Source organism: Harpia harpyja, chromosome 10 (genome assembly GCF_026419915.1).
Source record: "Harpia harpyja isolate bHarHar1 chromosome 10, bHarHar1 primary haplotype, whole genome shotgun sequence".
In the NCBI taxonomy this organism is placed as follows: domain Eukaryota; kingdom Metazoa; phylum Chordata; class Aves; order Accipitriformes; family Accipitridae; genus Harpia; species Harpia harpyja.
The window spans coordinates 9,297,199-9,312,486 of NC_068949.1; the positions used below are offsets into that span (position 1 = coordinate 9,297,199).

At 52.8% G+C, this 15,288-nt stretch overlaps 3 protein-coding genes across 6 annotated transcripts in view; 1 reads left to right on the forward strand and 2 right to left on the reverse strand.

Moving 5' to 3' along the window:
* Nucleotides 1-71: 71 nt before the first annotated feature.
* On the reverse strand, nt 72-2,433 carry PRAP1 (proline rich acidic protein 1). Its single transcript, XM_052798689.1, has 4 exons — nt 1,533-2,433; nt 1,203-1,281; nt 1,032-1,090; nt 72-563 (listed from the first exon to the last, which is right to left on the reverse strand). The coding sequence occupies exons 1-4, from the start codon at nt 1,538-1,540 to the stop codon at nt 299-301; spliced, it is 411 nt and encodes a 136-aa protein (XP_052654649.1). The 5' UTR covers nt 1,541-2,433; the 3' UTR covers nt 72-298.
* Nucleotides 2,434-6,141: 3,708 nt separating this feature from the next.
* ZNF511 (zinc finger protein 511) lies at nt 6,142-11,542 on the reverse strand. 2 transcript variants are annotated; one of them, XM_052798692.1, is made up of 7 exons: nt 11,378-11,542; nt 11,097-11,170; nt 9,945-10,146; nt 9,664-9,788; nt 8,554-8,739; nt 6,985-7,056; nt 6,142-6,264 (listed from the first exon to the last, which is right to left on the reverse strand). In XM_052798692.1, exons 1-6 carry the CDS (start codon nt 11,540-11,542, stop codon nt 6,987-6,989), a joined length of 822 nt encoding a protein of 273 aa, XP_052654652.1. In that variant the 3' UTR covers nt 6,142-6,264; nt 6,985-6,986. The 2 variants fall into 2 exon arrangements, with proteins under 2 accessions (XP_052654652.1, XP_052654651.1); XM_052798691.1 differs by lacking the exon at nt 6,142-6,264 and having other exon boundaries at nt 6,643-7,056.
* Nucleotides 11,543-11,642: 100 nt separating this feature from the next.
* Nucleotides 11,643-15,288, forward strand: part of TUBGCP2 (tubulin gamma complex associated protein 2) — a 38,074-nt gene continuing 34,428 nt past the window's right edge. The window contains exons 1-2 of one of the 3 annotated variants that reach the window (XM_052799148.1): nt 11,643-11,665; nt 13,701-13,864. In XM_052799148.1, the coding sequence (XP_052655108.1) occupies nt 13,715-13,864 (150 nt within the window). In that variant the 5' untranslated portion in view covers nt 11,643-11,665; nt 13,701-13,714. Of the gene's footprint in view, nt 11,666-12,881; nt 13,865-15,288 lie in introns of those variants that run through there. The other 2 variants (XM_052799150.1, XM_052799149.1) reach the window with 2 other exon arrangements.

Below are 15,288 nucleotides of genomic sequence, written 5' to 3' on the forward strand. Positions count from 1 at the left end.
CCTCAGCCCCACCTGGGCTGAAGTGAGGCCAGGGTGATGGGCTGAGTCCCCCGCCCAGAGGCATTATCCTTACCCTGCTCAGGGCCTTGGGGTGACCCCAAGGAGGAGGATCCCCCAGAGTTTGGGGCCCTGCACTTGGCGACAGGTTTTTGGCAGCAATGAGGAGCCCACCAGGATGTGGAGGGGGGAACGGGTTTATTGGGTGGGCTCAAGGGTGGGGGAAAGGGAGGGACAAGTCCCTTGGGAAGCCCCAGGGGCAGCTCCCACCCCTCATTTTGCAGCCCGGGCACAACTCCACTCAGCTGTGGTGGAAATGGTCACGGTCCTCCTCCGGGCCACTCTGCAGCCCCAGGGACAGCACCCAGGGTGACCCATGGCCATCGGCCTCCCTGGCATCATCCTGGGGGTGGTGGAGGTGGTCGCGGTCCTCCTCCGGTCCCACCTGGGCTTGGCGGGGGCCCCACTGAGCCCAGGCGCTGCTGGAGAAGACCTTTATACCTGGTTCCACCTCTTCGGAGATCTCGCCCTCCTCCGGTGGCTCCACAGCTTGTATGCCCAGGATGCTGGAAAAGGGGAGCAAAATGGTCGAGGAAAGGTCGCAGTGCATCAGGGTTACTAAATATCCCCCTGCCCCAGGGGAATCCCACCCCATCAGGGTGCAGGGACCCTGGCGAGATTCCCCCCCCCACCCCCACCCGGGAGGCTGCAGTTAGGATTTCAGGGAGCAAATGGGCTAATTTAGCTGCTTATCCTGTGAACAGGCGGGATGGGTCTGGGACATCAGTGCTGCAGCACGCGCAGCTCCCCACTGCCACCAGCAAAGGGAAGCCAGCTGGGGCTCGATGCTTGGAGAGTTTGGGTGATTTGGGGGAAAGATGGAGCTGGGAGCCCCTTAATTTTTGGGGGGGCACAAAGCAACAAGGGAAATTTAGTCCCATCTGAAATGCTTTACGTTTTGGGGTGTTGCTTTGTTGGTTATTACAAGCCAGATGCGGACACCCAAAGGTGGGGGGAGTGCAGCCGCCTCTTACATTTCCTTGGCCAAATCCTGCTCCGCAGCCAGGTTCTTCCACCCAGTGTTGCTCGGAGCCTGCAGGGAGAGAGAGGGGTGTGGGAGGGTGGCATAGATCATGCGTGGGTCTCCCTGTGCCCGCCCATCACACAGGGCAGTGGGAGGGTGAGGCAGAGGGTGGGGGGCTCACCTGGGTGCTGCCGGGTGCAGGCAGGGAGAGGGCAGTGCCCAGCAGGAGGGTGATGCCGCAGAGCCGCACAGCTGTCAGGCTGGCAGAGAGATGGCAGAGGAGCCCCATTGGCAGTAGCAGTGTTGGCTGGTGCCTGCCTGTGCTCACTGTGCCCACCCTCCAGACCCAGCTCCTGCCTGTGCCTGCTTGCACCCACAGTTCCTGCCTCTGCCCACAGTCCCTGCCTGTACCCTGTGCCTGCGCTCACAGCTCCCTCTTGATGCCCAGCGCCCACAGTCCCTGCCCCCCATGCCCTCCGGTGCGGCCCACTGGGGCCCGGCATGGACATACCACTCCATGGCTGCCTTCCGCAGGGCCACCCAGCCTTTGCCCCGCACTTTGCCCGCTGGCAGGTGTGGCGGTTCCCGGGGCTGCCCGTCCTACGTGTCTGGCGTGGCGCTGGGTGGTGTCGGGGCATGCCACTGGTGCTGCTCAGGGAACCCAGCATGGGATTATCCCCTCCGTGCACCTGGGATACGTGCAATCCTTAAGTACTGGGGCTCGTGGATCTCCCATGCAGTGGGGCACATGCTCCTCCCTGCCCCATGCACCGGGGCATATGCAATCCCCATGCACCCAGGTGTTTGCATCCCCCCGTGCACCAGGGTGCATGCAATCCCCATATTTGACAATAAAGCAAACATCCACATTTCTGAGCTCTGAATAAATGAACTGTGACTAAATGCAGTCTGCAAGCAGAAGCAGGGACCAGCTAAAACCCTCCTTAGAGCTGACATTCACACAGTCTTGCTGTGTGACATAAAAAAGGCTTATTAGAGCACAACTGGGCCCTTGCAAGCAGTGGATGTCAGAAGGGAGGAAGATGAGGCACCTTTCGTTCATAGAATGGTTTGGATTGGAAGGGACCTTGCAAGACCATCTAGTCCAACCCCCCTACCATGGGCAGGGACATTTTCCACTAGATAGGTAGCTCAAAGCCCCGTCCAACCTGGCCTTGACCTCTAGAAGAGCACAAGCTTTTCTAACTCGTTGGAAGATGAAGAGCCGGCTTTGCCCTCTGAAATCACACCGCGACGGGGAGGGGGGGGCGGCTGCAGCAACACGACTCTCCAAGGAGATGGCTTGTGCCAAAGGCCCAGGGAGGGATGGAGGAGGTGGTCCAGGCAAGGTGGGCAGGGGGTTGAAGAGCCTACCTGCCGGTACAGGCAGACATCTCTCGCAAGGCTGCCAGGGCATAGGTGTTTGCTCAGCAGCGATGCAGCCAAACGAGGTCAGCTTCAATAAAACCAGCAAAAGGAGAGGACTCTCACCCAGCACCATGGCTACCCCCGCCTCTGCTCCCTGCTCCCTTGCCAGCTGCGGGGCTTTTCCGACAGCCCAGGCTGCTTGAACCTCTCCCATGGATTCCTGGCAGCTCAGTGATGTTAAACCACACTCCTGTAGCTGGAAGTTCTCCTGGTTGCATAGCAAAGCTTGGAAAACCCTTGCAACCCCCAAACTGGGTGCTGCAGGGTGGGCAGGTCTGTGTCCTCCCACCAGCAGATGATCTCTGGGGGGGGATGGAGGCATTCCTGATCCTGCACCCCAAAAGCCCCAGCAGCTTCCACGAGGATGAGGAGGCTTTGGAGATATCCCAGCAGGGTGGTGGCCTCTGGCATGGAGCTGCTTCCCTTTGCTCTGTGGGGAGTGCTGCAGGGCAGAACCTCTTTTGACTTTGTGGTTGGTGCAGGTGCCAAAGTCTTGCTCCCACCATGGTGTTGAGCACTCCCCCAGGTTGGCTGCAACCCTTCCCCTTGCTTCTTCTCCACGTCCAGCATGTCGGGGTCCATCTCCATCACATGGGCACCTTCATCTCTCCTATGATAGGAGGAAAATGGCTGATTTGGGGGCTTTCAGTCCCCAAACTGTTTCCCAATGCATTTCTTTTCGTAGGAGATAAGCTTTGGAGGTGTGTGTGAGTCCAAAGCCTCTTCCTCCCCTCCCCCGACCCTGCCGTGATGGATTACACCCCATTTCACCTAGGGGACCCTGTTTTCACCAGGGCCAGGTGAAGGCAAGTTCCCAGCAGCAGCTCTGCCATCCAGATGCTGGAGGACCTGAGTGGTGCTTTGCTTACGGATGTGTGCAAGGGAGAAGCTGGGGACACGCTCTGGGACACACTGCATGTGTTATAAAAATTCCCTTTCCTATATCAGTTTTATACTGTGAAAGTGTATTTATTTTGTTAATATATATATTCATTCACATTATAGATTGTAATGCGATGAGGGAGCAGAGTTTTACTGGAGGATTTGGTATTATTGTTCATCCTTAAGTAAAATAAACTGAAGGCCAGCCCAGTTTGCACGCTTCATCCCTGTTAGCTTTGCTTGGCCACAGGGCAGTGGGATGCTCTGCGCTCAAAGAGGGGTGAACACTGATTGCCTGGGGAAGGGGTGCAGGGGTGTGCAGGCTTGTACGCTCTGTGCATGCAGCTGATCTCTGTGTTATGTGCATGCAATTGATCTGCCTGCTTGTCTGTGCCTGCAAGTGCACGCTTTGTTGCACACACATGCATGTTGTGTGCACACTGTACCTGTGCCTGATGTGTGTGCATGCCTGTGCCATCCGCGTTGCATGTCTATATGTGCACGCACATGCTGTGCACATTTGCTGTACGTACACATGCCTGTGGGCTGTGTGCTTGCACATGCATGTGTGCAGGTGTGTACTGCACTTCTCTATGCATTTGCTGTGCTTGCATTGCATGCCCCACGTTTGAACACATCCATGTGTGCTGCGTGTGCAGGTATGTGCCGTACACATGTATCATGCTCGTGTGCATCTTGGGCCATGTATGTGCTTGTCTGCAAATGCGTGCGCATGCTGCGTGTGTGCACCTGCTGTGCATGCTTCTACACGTGCATGGATCATGCCAGGGTGTGTGCACTTGTGCTTCCTGAGTCCTGGTCTGTGCTTGCATTTGCTTGCACATGGTTGTTTGCTGGTGCGTACATCTGACCAGTGTCTGTCCTTCTGATGGCCTCTGCTGGGTAACCCCACCTGCTCCTACCCGCACAAATATGCAAGGGGCCAGAAAATTTTGCTTATGGCAAATCCCACAAGGAAAAAAGAAAAAAAAAAAAGGGAAATTCAAGTTTTGGCTTGAAATAAGGATTTTTGAAAGCCACTGGCTAGCTGGGAAAGACTTGCCCATGGACTCTGGAAAAAGTTGGTAACCCAGAAGAGAGCTAGTCATGAGCCCTGAGGCTGTAATTGCAATTTTTATTTATTTTTTAATAGCAAGGGCAGACACTCAGAGACCTGGAGTCTGGGAAAAAGGAAGGAATTTCCAGGGGGAAACTTAGGACCTAAACATATAAGGGAGAGCAGATCAGGCTACTTCTGCATGATCTTTGTACCATCATGTGCCAAAGCCTTGCAGGCACCTCCAGCGATGTGGTGCCTGCTTCAAATTTCCAGTTATTCCAGTGGGGGAAAAAAAAAGCCTCATTAGGGGCTTCCAGCATTGGAAAGTGATTTTTTGCTCATTGTTGGTCCCTGCTGATAGACGTCCCTGGGCAGCCACCAAGGTGGTGGCCACAGAGATGGTGACAGAGCCTGGTCTTCCCTGGTCCGTACCATGGCCCATCCCTGGGGCACCAGCAGCCTGCTGGGGTGAGGGCTATGCGCGGAGCAGGGGTGCGGAGGTGTGTGGGGGGGGATGTGCGTGGGTGGGCAAGGGGGAGCAGTAGTGTGTGCAGGGGAGTGTGGGTACAGGGGGGTGTGCAGGAAGGTTTGTGGGGGGTGCCCATGGGCTGTGTGGGTACAAGGGGGCTGCGCATAGGACTGCGGTTACTGGGTGCGTGTACAGGTGTGCACGGGGGTACAGGTGTGGGGGGCTGTGTGCGCGCACAGGGGGTGGGTACGGGGCGGAGGGGTGTGTGCACATGGGTGTCTGCACGGGCAGCTGTGTGGGTGGCTGTGTGCTCTGGCTGGCTGCTGCCCTCTCCCCACTTCCCCACCTGGACCTCCCTCTGTCCTCCCTCTATCCTTCTCTTCTCTGGCGGCAGCGATCCTGGCCGGAGGGTTTGCCAGCCGGAGAGGGCTCTCTCCAGAGGATGAGCAGCAAGGATTAAGGCCAGACAAGCCAGCTGAGTTTTAAACAGAGTGAAGCACTTTAAAACTTACAGGGAAATCTCCTACATCTCTGTAAGTGTCATTCCCTGCTCCTATTTGCAAGGATTTTTCAAAGCCCTTTTTCATCCTTTGTTCCTCCCAGAGAGGGGGAAGGGAAAAGAAGAAATTATAGATCCTAAGCTCCGTGGATAAACGCCATTCCAGCAACCTCTTTTTTACCCTTTATGGACAATTTTATAAGTGTCACGGTTCAACAGGACCCCAAGACCTGGTGGCAGGACGCTGAGCTGCGTTTCCAATCAATCTTTTCTACTGGCAGGATGAGACTGAAAAGGAAGGGCAAGACGAGAGGAAAAATAACCTCCATCTCAACCTGATTTTGGGGGTATTTGCAGCAAAGAGAGGTTCATTCTTTGCATCTGACTCTGCCTGGGCTTCAAAAAAGCATTTAAATTCTCTACAAAGCTATTTTGTAAAAATTCCTTTTATTTATTCACCTAGTTGGAAGTCACTTTAACTCCCCGTGGAAGTGAGCCGCAAGGCACCAGAATGCTTTCCCTGGCCCCAGCAAACCTTTTGCCTGGGTTTCAGAGCAAGTACCAGGGAGTGAAACAGACTTCAGCAAGGTGGAGAAGGTCAGAATTAAGGACCAATGCTTTTTTTTCTGTTTTCTTTTTTCTTTTTGTCAGTGGTTCCAGCTTCCGTACAGTCAGCAGATTTTGTTTTGGAATTCCTTGAATCTATTTTTCCCCCCAAAATGCAAAAAATCCAAACAATAATCCTGCGTAGTCTCAGCTCCAGCAGCTGATTTCCTCTCACCTCCACATTGCAGTGCTCCGCCGCAGTCTGAGACTCTTTCTGCGAGCAACTGATGGGGAATTCAACCCGCCCCATGTCTGTGTGCTGTCCTAAGGGCTGTCCTTGCTGGGAGCTTTTAAAAACACTGTGAGAAAATGAAAGAATGAAATTAAAGAATGAAATTAATTGTTGTAATCTACACCACTCTTCCTCTGGATTTTATTTTGATTCTCCCCTGTGTAAGCAGGGCTGGCAGGGAAGCGTGACACCCTGCCCCCAGGCCAGCTGAGTAGCCTGCGGGCAGATGCAGGGCTTCCTGCAGGAAGAGGGAGCACGGTGTATTATTTTGCTCGGCATTATCCCGGCTGCATTTTTGGCAGTAATTCCTTGCAAGTTTTTCACAAAGCCTGTGTGATCCCCACAGCTGCCTGGAGTTTCAGAAGAGCATTTGCCATTTGCAAGCTCACACAGCCGCAGCTGCCCAGAATGGTCCTGGCACCGATGAGACATAAAAACTCACAGCACAGATGCAGACAAGTTTATTCATGGTTCGATTTCAGAGGGGATCAGAAGCAAGAGTGTTGTCTCAGGAAGGATAAACATAAGCATGGGTTGGCTCTGAAATGCTGCCAAAGGGAGGTGGTACCGAGACACGGAGGGACTGTAGCAAAGCACCTCCCAAGGTATTGATGTATGCCAAACTGCTGCTGCACAATCACCATTTTCGCCCTTCTGCCTTCCCTGTACAGAGCGGGACCCTTGCACGCAACTGCAAATATCCCTGCTCGGCCACACTGCCATCGCTAAGGTTTGTGGGCGGCAGCAGCCAGCACCTTCTCATCTTGCACAGATATGGCGTGCTGACCTTCAGACTTTCTTCCTTGGTCCTTTAAATCCTCGGGTGGCACCTTGACCAAAGCAAATTGTGGATGGGATCCTGGAAAGGGAGACACGCTTTAATACATATTAACAGCCCACCCCTCGCAGGATCACCAGGACGCTTTATGCCTTGTGCAGTATTTCAAGCTCCTAGAGTGGGAAGAGCAAGGTATCGGGGGAGCAGGACATCTATATCATGAAAGTGCAATTAAAAAATGGGTGAAATACTGGTCTGCTTTCCCATTTATTCTGCACATTTCATTTATGTTCTGGAGGCCTCTCCTCTCTTTACGACTGGGTGTAAGGTGTTACAAAATGTAATATGCCATTGGGCAGTTGCAGTGGGTTTTTGTGGAAGGACATGATGGTGAAGAGCAGGAGAGCAGAAGTAGCAGTAAAAGCGTGGCCTTTCAGCGGCAAATTCTCCTTTTGACCTGCAGTATCAAATTCATCGAATTCAAGGGAGTTTCTTTCTGGTTTATAACCTGTTATGCTGGACAAAGCAGTGAAGTTTAAAATGTCACCGTGGCAGCCACTTAGGGACAGGATTTTGTCAGGCAGACCACAACATACAAAAGCAGACCCAACTGGCTGTAGCGTGTTGCGAGTGCTTTCAGACTCCACAAATCGTTAGAAAGCCCTGAAACAGCAACACTCATCTCATTTTAGAGAGGCAGAGCTGACGCCAGTGAAAGCGAGAAGGAGCTGAGGAGAGAAGCGGGTTTCCCCGCGCAGTGCTCCATCATGGGCTCATCGTGCTGCTTCCAGACTGCCAGCATGTCGCAGATGCGGCAAACTCAAACCACAGGAATCCCTGTGCTAACTGGAATAGTTCAGGCAAAACCCTATTAACCTTTATGCTAAGAGACGATTAAAATGATGAATAAAATGACACTGATCCTGGTGCTGAGAATAGGGTGGTGACCTTTCGATGGCTACCTTGTGTCTCCTACAGGTTTTATAGCACATGAGGAGGGGGATTTCAAAAGTCAAGCCAGCATTAGGCAATTCGGTTTCAACTTTTTGTAAAAATTTTAATTAAAAAAACAAACAGAAAAACCAGCAATGCTGCTCTGGCCTCACAAAACCTAAGATTCAGAGCAGGATGTTCACCTGCTTTAGTTGTGCCTTGTCCTGCGACTGCATGGGAGAGCATGGACAGCTACAGTGAAACGCACCAGCTCAGCCCTGAGTCAGCTAAGATGGGAAAGTGTTATAAAGCAGGAACGAAACTTGTTTGAGTATTTCTAGGACAGAGTCCTTTTTCTTAAGGGTCTTCAGACCCATGCTGTTCTGCAACACCCTGGGAAGACATCACGGGTGCACAGACTAACAGAAACTTGTTGACACAGCTTTCACAGCGTATGCATGCTCTGTGCTTCGTTATGCTTTTCTCTTTAAAAAATGGCTTTTAAAACATACAGGGAAACCCTACCTCTTTATCTTCAACACAGAAACACCCTGACCTGTGCTGCAGTAAGCACTGCAAAATGCAATTAAGATGATATGGTCCCAGCCCCAGAAATTTTTGCCTGTGGAGGCCAACAGTACAGACCTGGATTTATAGAGTCGTTTCTCTGGCACCGAGGAGCTGGGGCTGGCTGCAGGCTGAGGGATCTCCATGTTCTCACCGGGCCCTATTTCCATGGGGTCCACTTGGAATTGCTCTGACATCTCCACACTCACATCCATCGGCATGCTGGCACCCTGCTTCATGGGAGAGCTCACGTGCTTGGGGCCACTGCAGAGACAAAATTTTACACCCTTTCTCAGTAGCTGCCACGTAAGCCCAGAGCAAAGGAAGTGAAAAGTATTTCATGGTGAAACAGGTCAAGTCCAGCTTTGGTGAGTTACTGCACGGAGGCACAGAGATTTGGCTGCGCAAACCACTGGCAGCAGCCGAAAGGCTGCTGGAGAGCTGCGTGATAGGCTTGTATGAGTTTCTACTTAAGTATTCAGGGTTGCCGCATTATAGCACACAGCTTTGTGCCCAGGTTCTTTTCTTCAGTCCATAAAGTGTAACCCATTCAATGGGCTCAGAGGGTTGGACTAGAGGGTTCACGCCAGGCTACCCAAGCAAGCTTTAAAAGACTCCACAGAGCCAGTCCCCTGTCCCTTTGGGCACCCATCCCAGGGCTACACCACCCTGCCAGGCAAGAAGTTTTCTCTCCATCCCCTCAGCCAGGCCTCTGATGAAGGTGTTAAACAACATCAGCCTTTGTACTAATTCCTGTGGTGAAAGAAGTGCTTGAAGTGAGTGGCCAGCTGAGAAAGCCATTCACCAAACTTATAAAGCCTTCCTCTGCTCTACTTGTGCTTTTGGGGAATGGGAATATAGGAAAGGGTTGGAGAGCAAAGCAGGAAATGTGCACAAAGCGATGCAGAGATGCTGGGCTTTGCATTTATGCTTGAGATGGCATGAAGGGAGCAGAGCCTAGAGCCACACGGGGAGAGAAATAAGAAGCACTTCAACATTAAGATAAAGTAAAACGTTGCCACAGAAAGACTTGCAAGTTTACCTGTTCTTACAAGCAGCAGCAAACACCATTTCTGAGCCTCTTCAGATATAAACTTGCTTACTCTAGAAAGGGAGCACGACAGCAGAGAAGCACAACATCACCTCTACAGGGGAAAACCAGTTGTGCTATTGCAGGTCTGCAGTTACCTTTTCACTTTCTTCGGTCTATCAAACCGAAAGTCGGCAGGATAAAGGTGAACAGTGACCAAGTGATCCTTTCTATCCTTGCTGCTCTTGAACTTCTCCGCACAGCCTTCTACCAAACACTTGTACTGAAAGGCAGGGGGGAAAAAAAAAAGATATAATTGGAAAAGGCAAGTGGTGCCAGTGGGGGAGATGGGTGCCCTCCCCAAACGGTCAGTCTCTAAGGGTGCCAGCCCATGCTGTGCACACCAACCACGAGTGAAGGGATGGGCACGGTGACTCACCATGTTTTGCTTCTCGGCCATTATCCGGAAGAGCGAGTCGTGCCACTCCAGGATGTGAATATCCAAGAGATGCCCCGACGGAAAGGAGCGCTTGCAGAAGGAGCACACGTTCCTGTGCAGCGTGTTGTAGTGGTGCTCATAGCCCTCCAGTGTATCAAAGACCTGGCAGCACCCAGAGATGTGGCAACTGAATTCAGACACCCTGCAGGGAAATTAGGACATCAACGACTTTAATTTAATTAGAGCCTTAATTTAAGCTGCATACATCCCTCTAGATGACTTTATTTACTTACGGCATTTTTGTGAATAATACTTAAATTAAATGCAAGGTGCAATGGAATGAAGATTACGATGGTGCTGGCCGTTGGAAACTCTTACTTGCCATTATGGCTTGTGTATGGTATATATATTATCGTTCTGTGAAGCACTGCTTCAATTAAGAATACCCAACAAGCAGCCATGTGAGAAATAAGCTGTTTTGACCTTAAATTGAAGCTGTGGATTAAAACTTTGTGCCAACGCTGTTTGACAGACACCTGTAGGATAACCTCACGCAATCCTCAAAGTACTTGCTCAATTTTATATACAAGAGCAGGTTTTAAAGCTAGACAAAGATTCTCCCCCAGGCTTAGCCTTCATAATTGGGTCGCTCTGTACCACACAGCTCTCCTGCTGTTTCAACTGGGTACATAATAACCTGCCACTTAAATCCTCTCGTTTAGCTACAATCCCCGTTTTCAGACATACTATAGATGCTCTATCTGTTTATGGGGAATTCTCAGTGAGATGACATCACATCCAGAAAGCACAAGAAGGCAGTACTTAGACAGCCAACTGCAGCACAAAATACCAATTTTTGACCTTTTCAGCAGGACGTTGAGGTTTGCAAACTCTATCACCCCATCTTCCTTTTCAAACTGCTTTACAATGTGTCCGTGTCTTCCCCCTTTTAACTTACGTCTCCTCCTCAGCCTCTAAAGTCCACGGACGAGAGGAACGGCACCCATCCCAGCCTCGCACTCGTGCCAGGCGAGCAGGCAGGGTTCATACCAACGCTGCCACACACCATCGTAACAAAGGGACGTATGAACCAAGAGGCACCCCTGCTGCCATCGCGACACTGGGGCGGCGTGCGGGCCCTGCCTCACTTACTTGGGTCTCTCCGCCACCTCCGCGAGGCTGGTGAGGACACCCTGTAGGTAGAGGTGCCTGTGAACGTCCCCATCCTAAGAGAGGAGGAGAAAGAGGCCGTGGGCAGGCAACCCTTCTCCTCCACAGAGACAGGCCGCGGCGGGGCCCGCGCTGTTAGAGACACGGGGGGGGGGGTACGTGGGGGGGGGGGGTGAGGGAGCACGGCCGTTGTTTTCCACACAGACCGGGCCCGGAGGCCCAGCCCCGAGGGGCTCGCTCGGCGCGGGGAGGCAGCCCCTCACCTCGAAGATCGGGTGGTGGGGACCGAGACGGAGGCGGCGGGGGGCGAAGGTGAAGGGCGGCAAGGGCGGCGAGGGCGGCGGCGGGGCGAAGGGCGGCGGGGCGGGGGCCCGGGCGGGCGGCCCCTCCCGCAGGCGGCGGCGCAGCCCGGACGGCAGCGGCAGCATGGCGCGGGAAGCGGGGCGAGGGCTGAGTGCGCGTGCGCGGGGCGCGCCCCCGAGGGCCGGCCCGGGGGAGTGCGCACGCGCGGCCCGCGCTTCCGGGCGCCTGCGGTGGGCACTTCCGGGCGGGTAAGTAGGGACGGATGGGGCTGAGGCGCTGCCTGGAGTCGCCGCGGGGGCTGGAGAAGGCGCGGGCCCCCGGGCCCCCCCCCCCCCTCCGGGCGAGCCGGGGCGGGAAGCGACCGGGAAGGAGAGGGATCCGCCGCGGCACCCGGGCGGGGGGGGGGGGGTCTCCGGCCCGATGCCGCTCCCGGCAGGGCCAGTGCCACAGCTGCAGAGGGTCGCTGGGGGCCGAGTCCCGGCGAGTCGGGGCATCCCCGGGGATGGGGATCCCCCGCTGCTCAGGGCCCCGTCCCCGGGACGCCCCGCTCGCACGGGGACGGGCTGTTTCCTTGGGGCCAGACGGGGTTTCCCGTGCTGCAGCTGTGCCGGTGCCTCTGGGGCCCTCGCTGTGCCCCTCCGAGCAGAGTCCGGCCCCGGCGCCTCCGGGACCCCTCTGGGCAGGGGGAGATGCCGTTGGGTCCGACTGAGCACGCCCAGCTCCCGCAGCCTCTCCTCATTCCTTATGCTCTTGACCCCCGGTTGCTTCAGCAGCCCACGGGGGAACTGGAGGTTGTTACTGGTGCTGATCCTCACTGCTGGGGCTGGTGACGTGTGACATTTGGCAGCCGGAGTGACAGGAGGGATGGCTTTTGTCAGGTTCACTCGTCCCACAGTAGGGTTGAGGGATTTGTGGGCTGGGGGTTCTGGTGACTGCTCATAGGGACCTTGACAGGCTGGAGAGGTGGGCTCGCAGAGACCTTAAGGAATCGGAAAAATGCAAATGCCGAGTCCTTGGGGACACAATAACCCAAATGACAGCAGAGGCTGGGTGACAGCTGTCAGGAGCGCACCTGTGTGAAAAGGGTCCTAAAGGTCTGGGGCAGCAGGGTGGATAGGACCAGTGCTGTGCCCTTGTGGCAGCAAAGGCCAGTTCTCACCCGTGTTAGCAGGGACGTAGCCAGCAGGTAAAGGAAAGGGAACACCTCGTTCATGATACCCCAGCCAAAACACTCTGGCCAGTCTGGGGGCTTCCTTGTGAGAGAATTGTAAACAAACAGGAGTGAGCATGGGGAGGCCCTGGCGATGGTGGGGGGAGACCAGGGCATGCAAGGAGAGGCTGGGGGCTTGCTCGGCCGGAGATGAGGAGGCAAAGGGAGATCCAACAGCATCTCCCCCTGCCCAAAGGGGTCCTGGAGATGCTGGGACCAGACTCTGCTCAAAGGGGCACAGCAAGAGCTCCAGAGGCACCGGCACAGCTGTAGCATAGGAAATCCCAGTTGGATGTTAGGAAGAGGTGTTTCCATATGAGGATCAGGGCCCCGAGTGGTGGAGGAATCTGGATCTTTAGAGATATTTAAGCTTGGACGGGACAAGGCCCTGCACAGCCTGCTCTAATTTGACTCAGTTTTGGGTGGAGAGTTGGACCGAGGCTTGCAGAGATCTGTTCGAGCCGAAATGATTCAATGGTTCTGGCAAACCAAAAGTGTGTCCATATGCATGATATTCTATGTCTGTACAGGGTGTCACATTAAACTCCGTACTTGCATAATGTCTCATTCAGACTCTTACTTCTGCGGTCGTCATTTAAGTAGCTTTGCAGAATTTGGTGCTTGTCCGCTAATAAAATGGGCAGTAGAATATAAAGACCCCCAAACTTGGAAAAACTGCTTTTGAATAACTTCAGAAGCAGCAGTATGGGCAGGCTGCTGAAGCCAGCAATTTCAGCTGTGTCTGCAGTCTGTTGGTACACGAACCAGCATTTCTTAAGACGACTCAGTAACTTTTCCACCACCACTGTGATTCTGAGATTGAAAAATCCTGCTGGCTCACCTACATTTAAGGTGGGGTTTGTACCGGTATAGTTAAATCGGGCACGATAATGAGTATCTGTTTTGCTTGCTTCCTCTCCTTACATGTTTTTCTTTGTTCCAGTCAAATATTTTAGCATACCCTGCAGGCTCATAATGTAGTCAGGAAATGTTGTTTGTGCGGGTATGTTTTCATTTGCAGCACTAAAATAATAACTTACTGCCTTTGTTTCTGCATCTCACGGATCTTGTAGCCTCAGGTGGGAGTATGAGTGAGTTCCGCATTCACCATGATGTCAATGAGTTGCTCAGCCTGCTGCGCGTTCACGGTGGGGAAGGAGCCGAAGTCTACATTGATCTACTGCAAAAGAATCGAACACCTTATGTTACCACGACCGTCTCTGCACACAGCGCAAAGGTAAGCGTCAATGTACTGTAATCACAGCTGAGATGCGTTTCAGACCTTATGGGGGGACTGGCAGGACTCCTGAGGCGGCATGCTTCCTTTGCAGTCGTTGATAGAGGTTCCATCAGCTCTGAGAGCACAGTCTGCCCTAAGATGAAATTCAAGATAAACATTCCTCAGAATGATTTCTCTTGGCTAATGATGTGAAATACCTTTTCCTTACTCTACTTTTCTGTAAGATTACTTGACTTCTATGGGTGCGGAGCTGGACCCATGTTGGGAGGGATAATGGCTGTCCCAAGTTTTTCTGAGAATAACGGTAAAATCATGTTGGCATTGTTAAAAAAGATGGGGTAATCTGATCTGGAATCTCATTTTAGGGTATAAAGTAGAAAGATTATATCAGGAAAAAGGTAAAGTCCTTGCATCTTGGAGAGATTAGTGAACGAACATGAGAAGGATTGTTAGAACTGGGGGGGTAGGAAGTTCAAAGAAGGAGCTTATTTTGTGCCTGTGGTGGTTGTTTCAAATATCTGGAGGAAAAAAACAAATGAAAAGTAGTAACTGGATGGAATGCGATTATATGAACAATACCTGACGTTTTTTCTGAATATCACCCAGGTAACAGGGATCAAAGCCTGACACTCATGACCAGGAGTACTTCTGTGGCCATAATACTGCTTTTCATTGTCATTTTTAAAAGCAAGCCATCAGTCAAGCTATAAGTGCTTGAAAATTGCTAAGTCTGTCTGAAAGTTCAGATCTTTGTAGCCTGAACTGCATGTTTTCTCTAATTCCAGTCTTGCACATCATTTATGCTGACAACTACAGTTCATAGACTTGTAGAAAGATTTAAGTAGGAGGCACAGGTGGAGATCTGCAGTCCAACCCCTTGCTCACAGCAGAGCCAGCATCACAGCTACAGCAGACAGCTTAGCTGCATTTTTAAGATCTCCAGGAGATTTCCTCCATCTCTCTGGCCATGACCCAGGGTCACCGCTGTCTCCAGAAAGGACTGTTTCCCGAGGGCCAGCTGGGGTTTTCCGTGTCGCAGTTTGTGGCAGTGCTTGTGGTGTTTTTGCTGTGCCCCTCGGAGCAGGGTCAGTAACCCCTTTGGGCAATGGGCAGTACACCCCACTGTCTCCATGGCTCTGTACTGGGCTCAGTCCAGTTTGTTGATGTCTCTCTTGTTAGTGGGGCCCCCAGGGTGGACCCAGTGTCCAGACATGGCTCCATCAATGCCAAAGCCCTTAATAAACCTGCTGATACAAAATAATATTGCTTCAGATTGAGCATGTGCAAAGCGAGCCCTGCTACAGATCTTGTGCTTACCTTCATCTTTTCTCCCCTGCGGTCCCTTCTCCATCACCAGAAGTGCCAGGGTGCCCACTTTCCTCCAGCATAATTATTATTAGGAGACCAGTGCTGCAGCATTC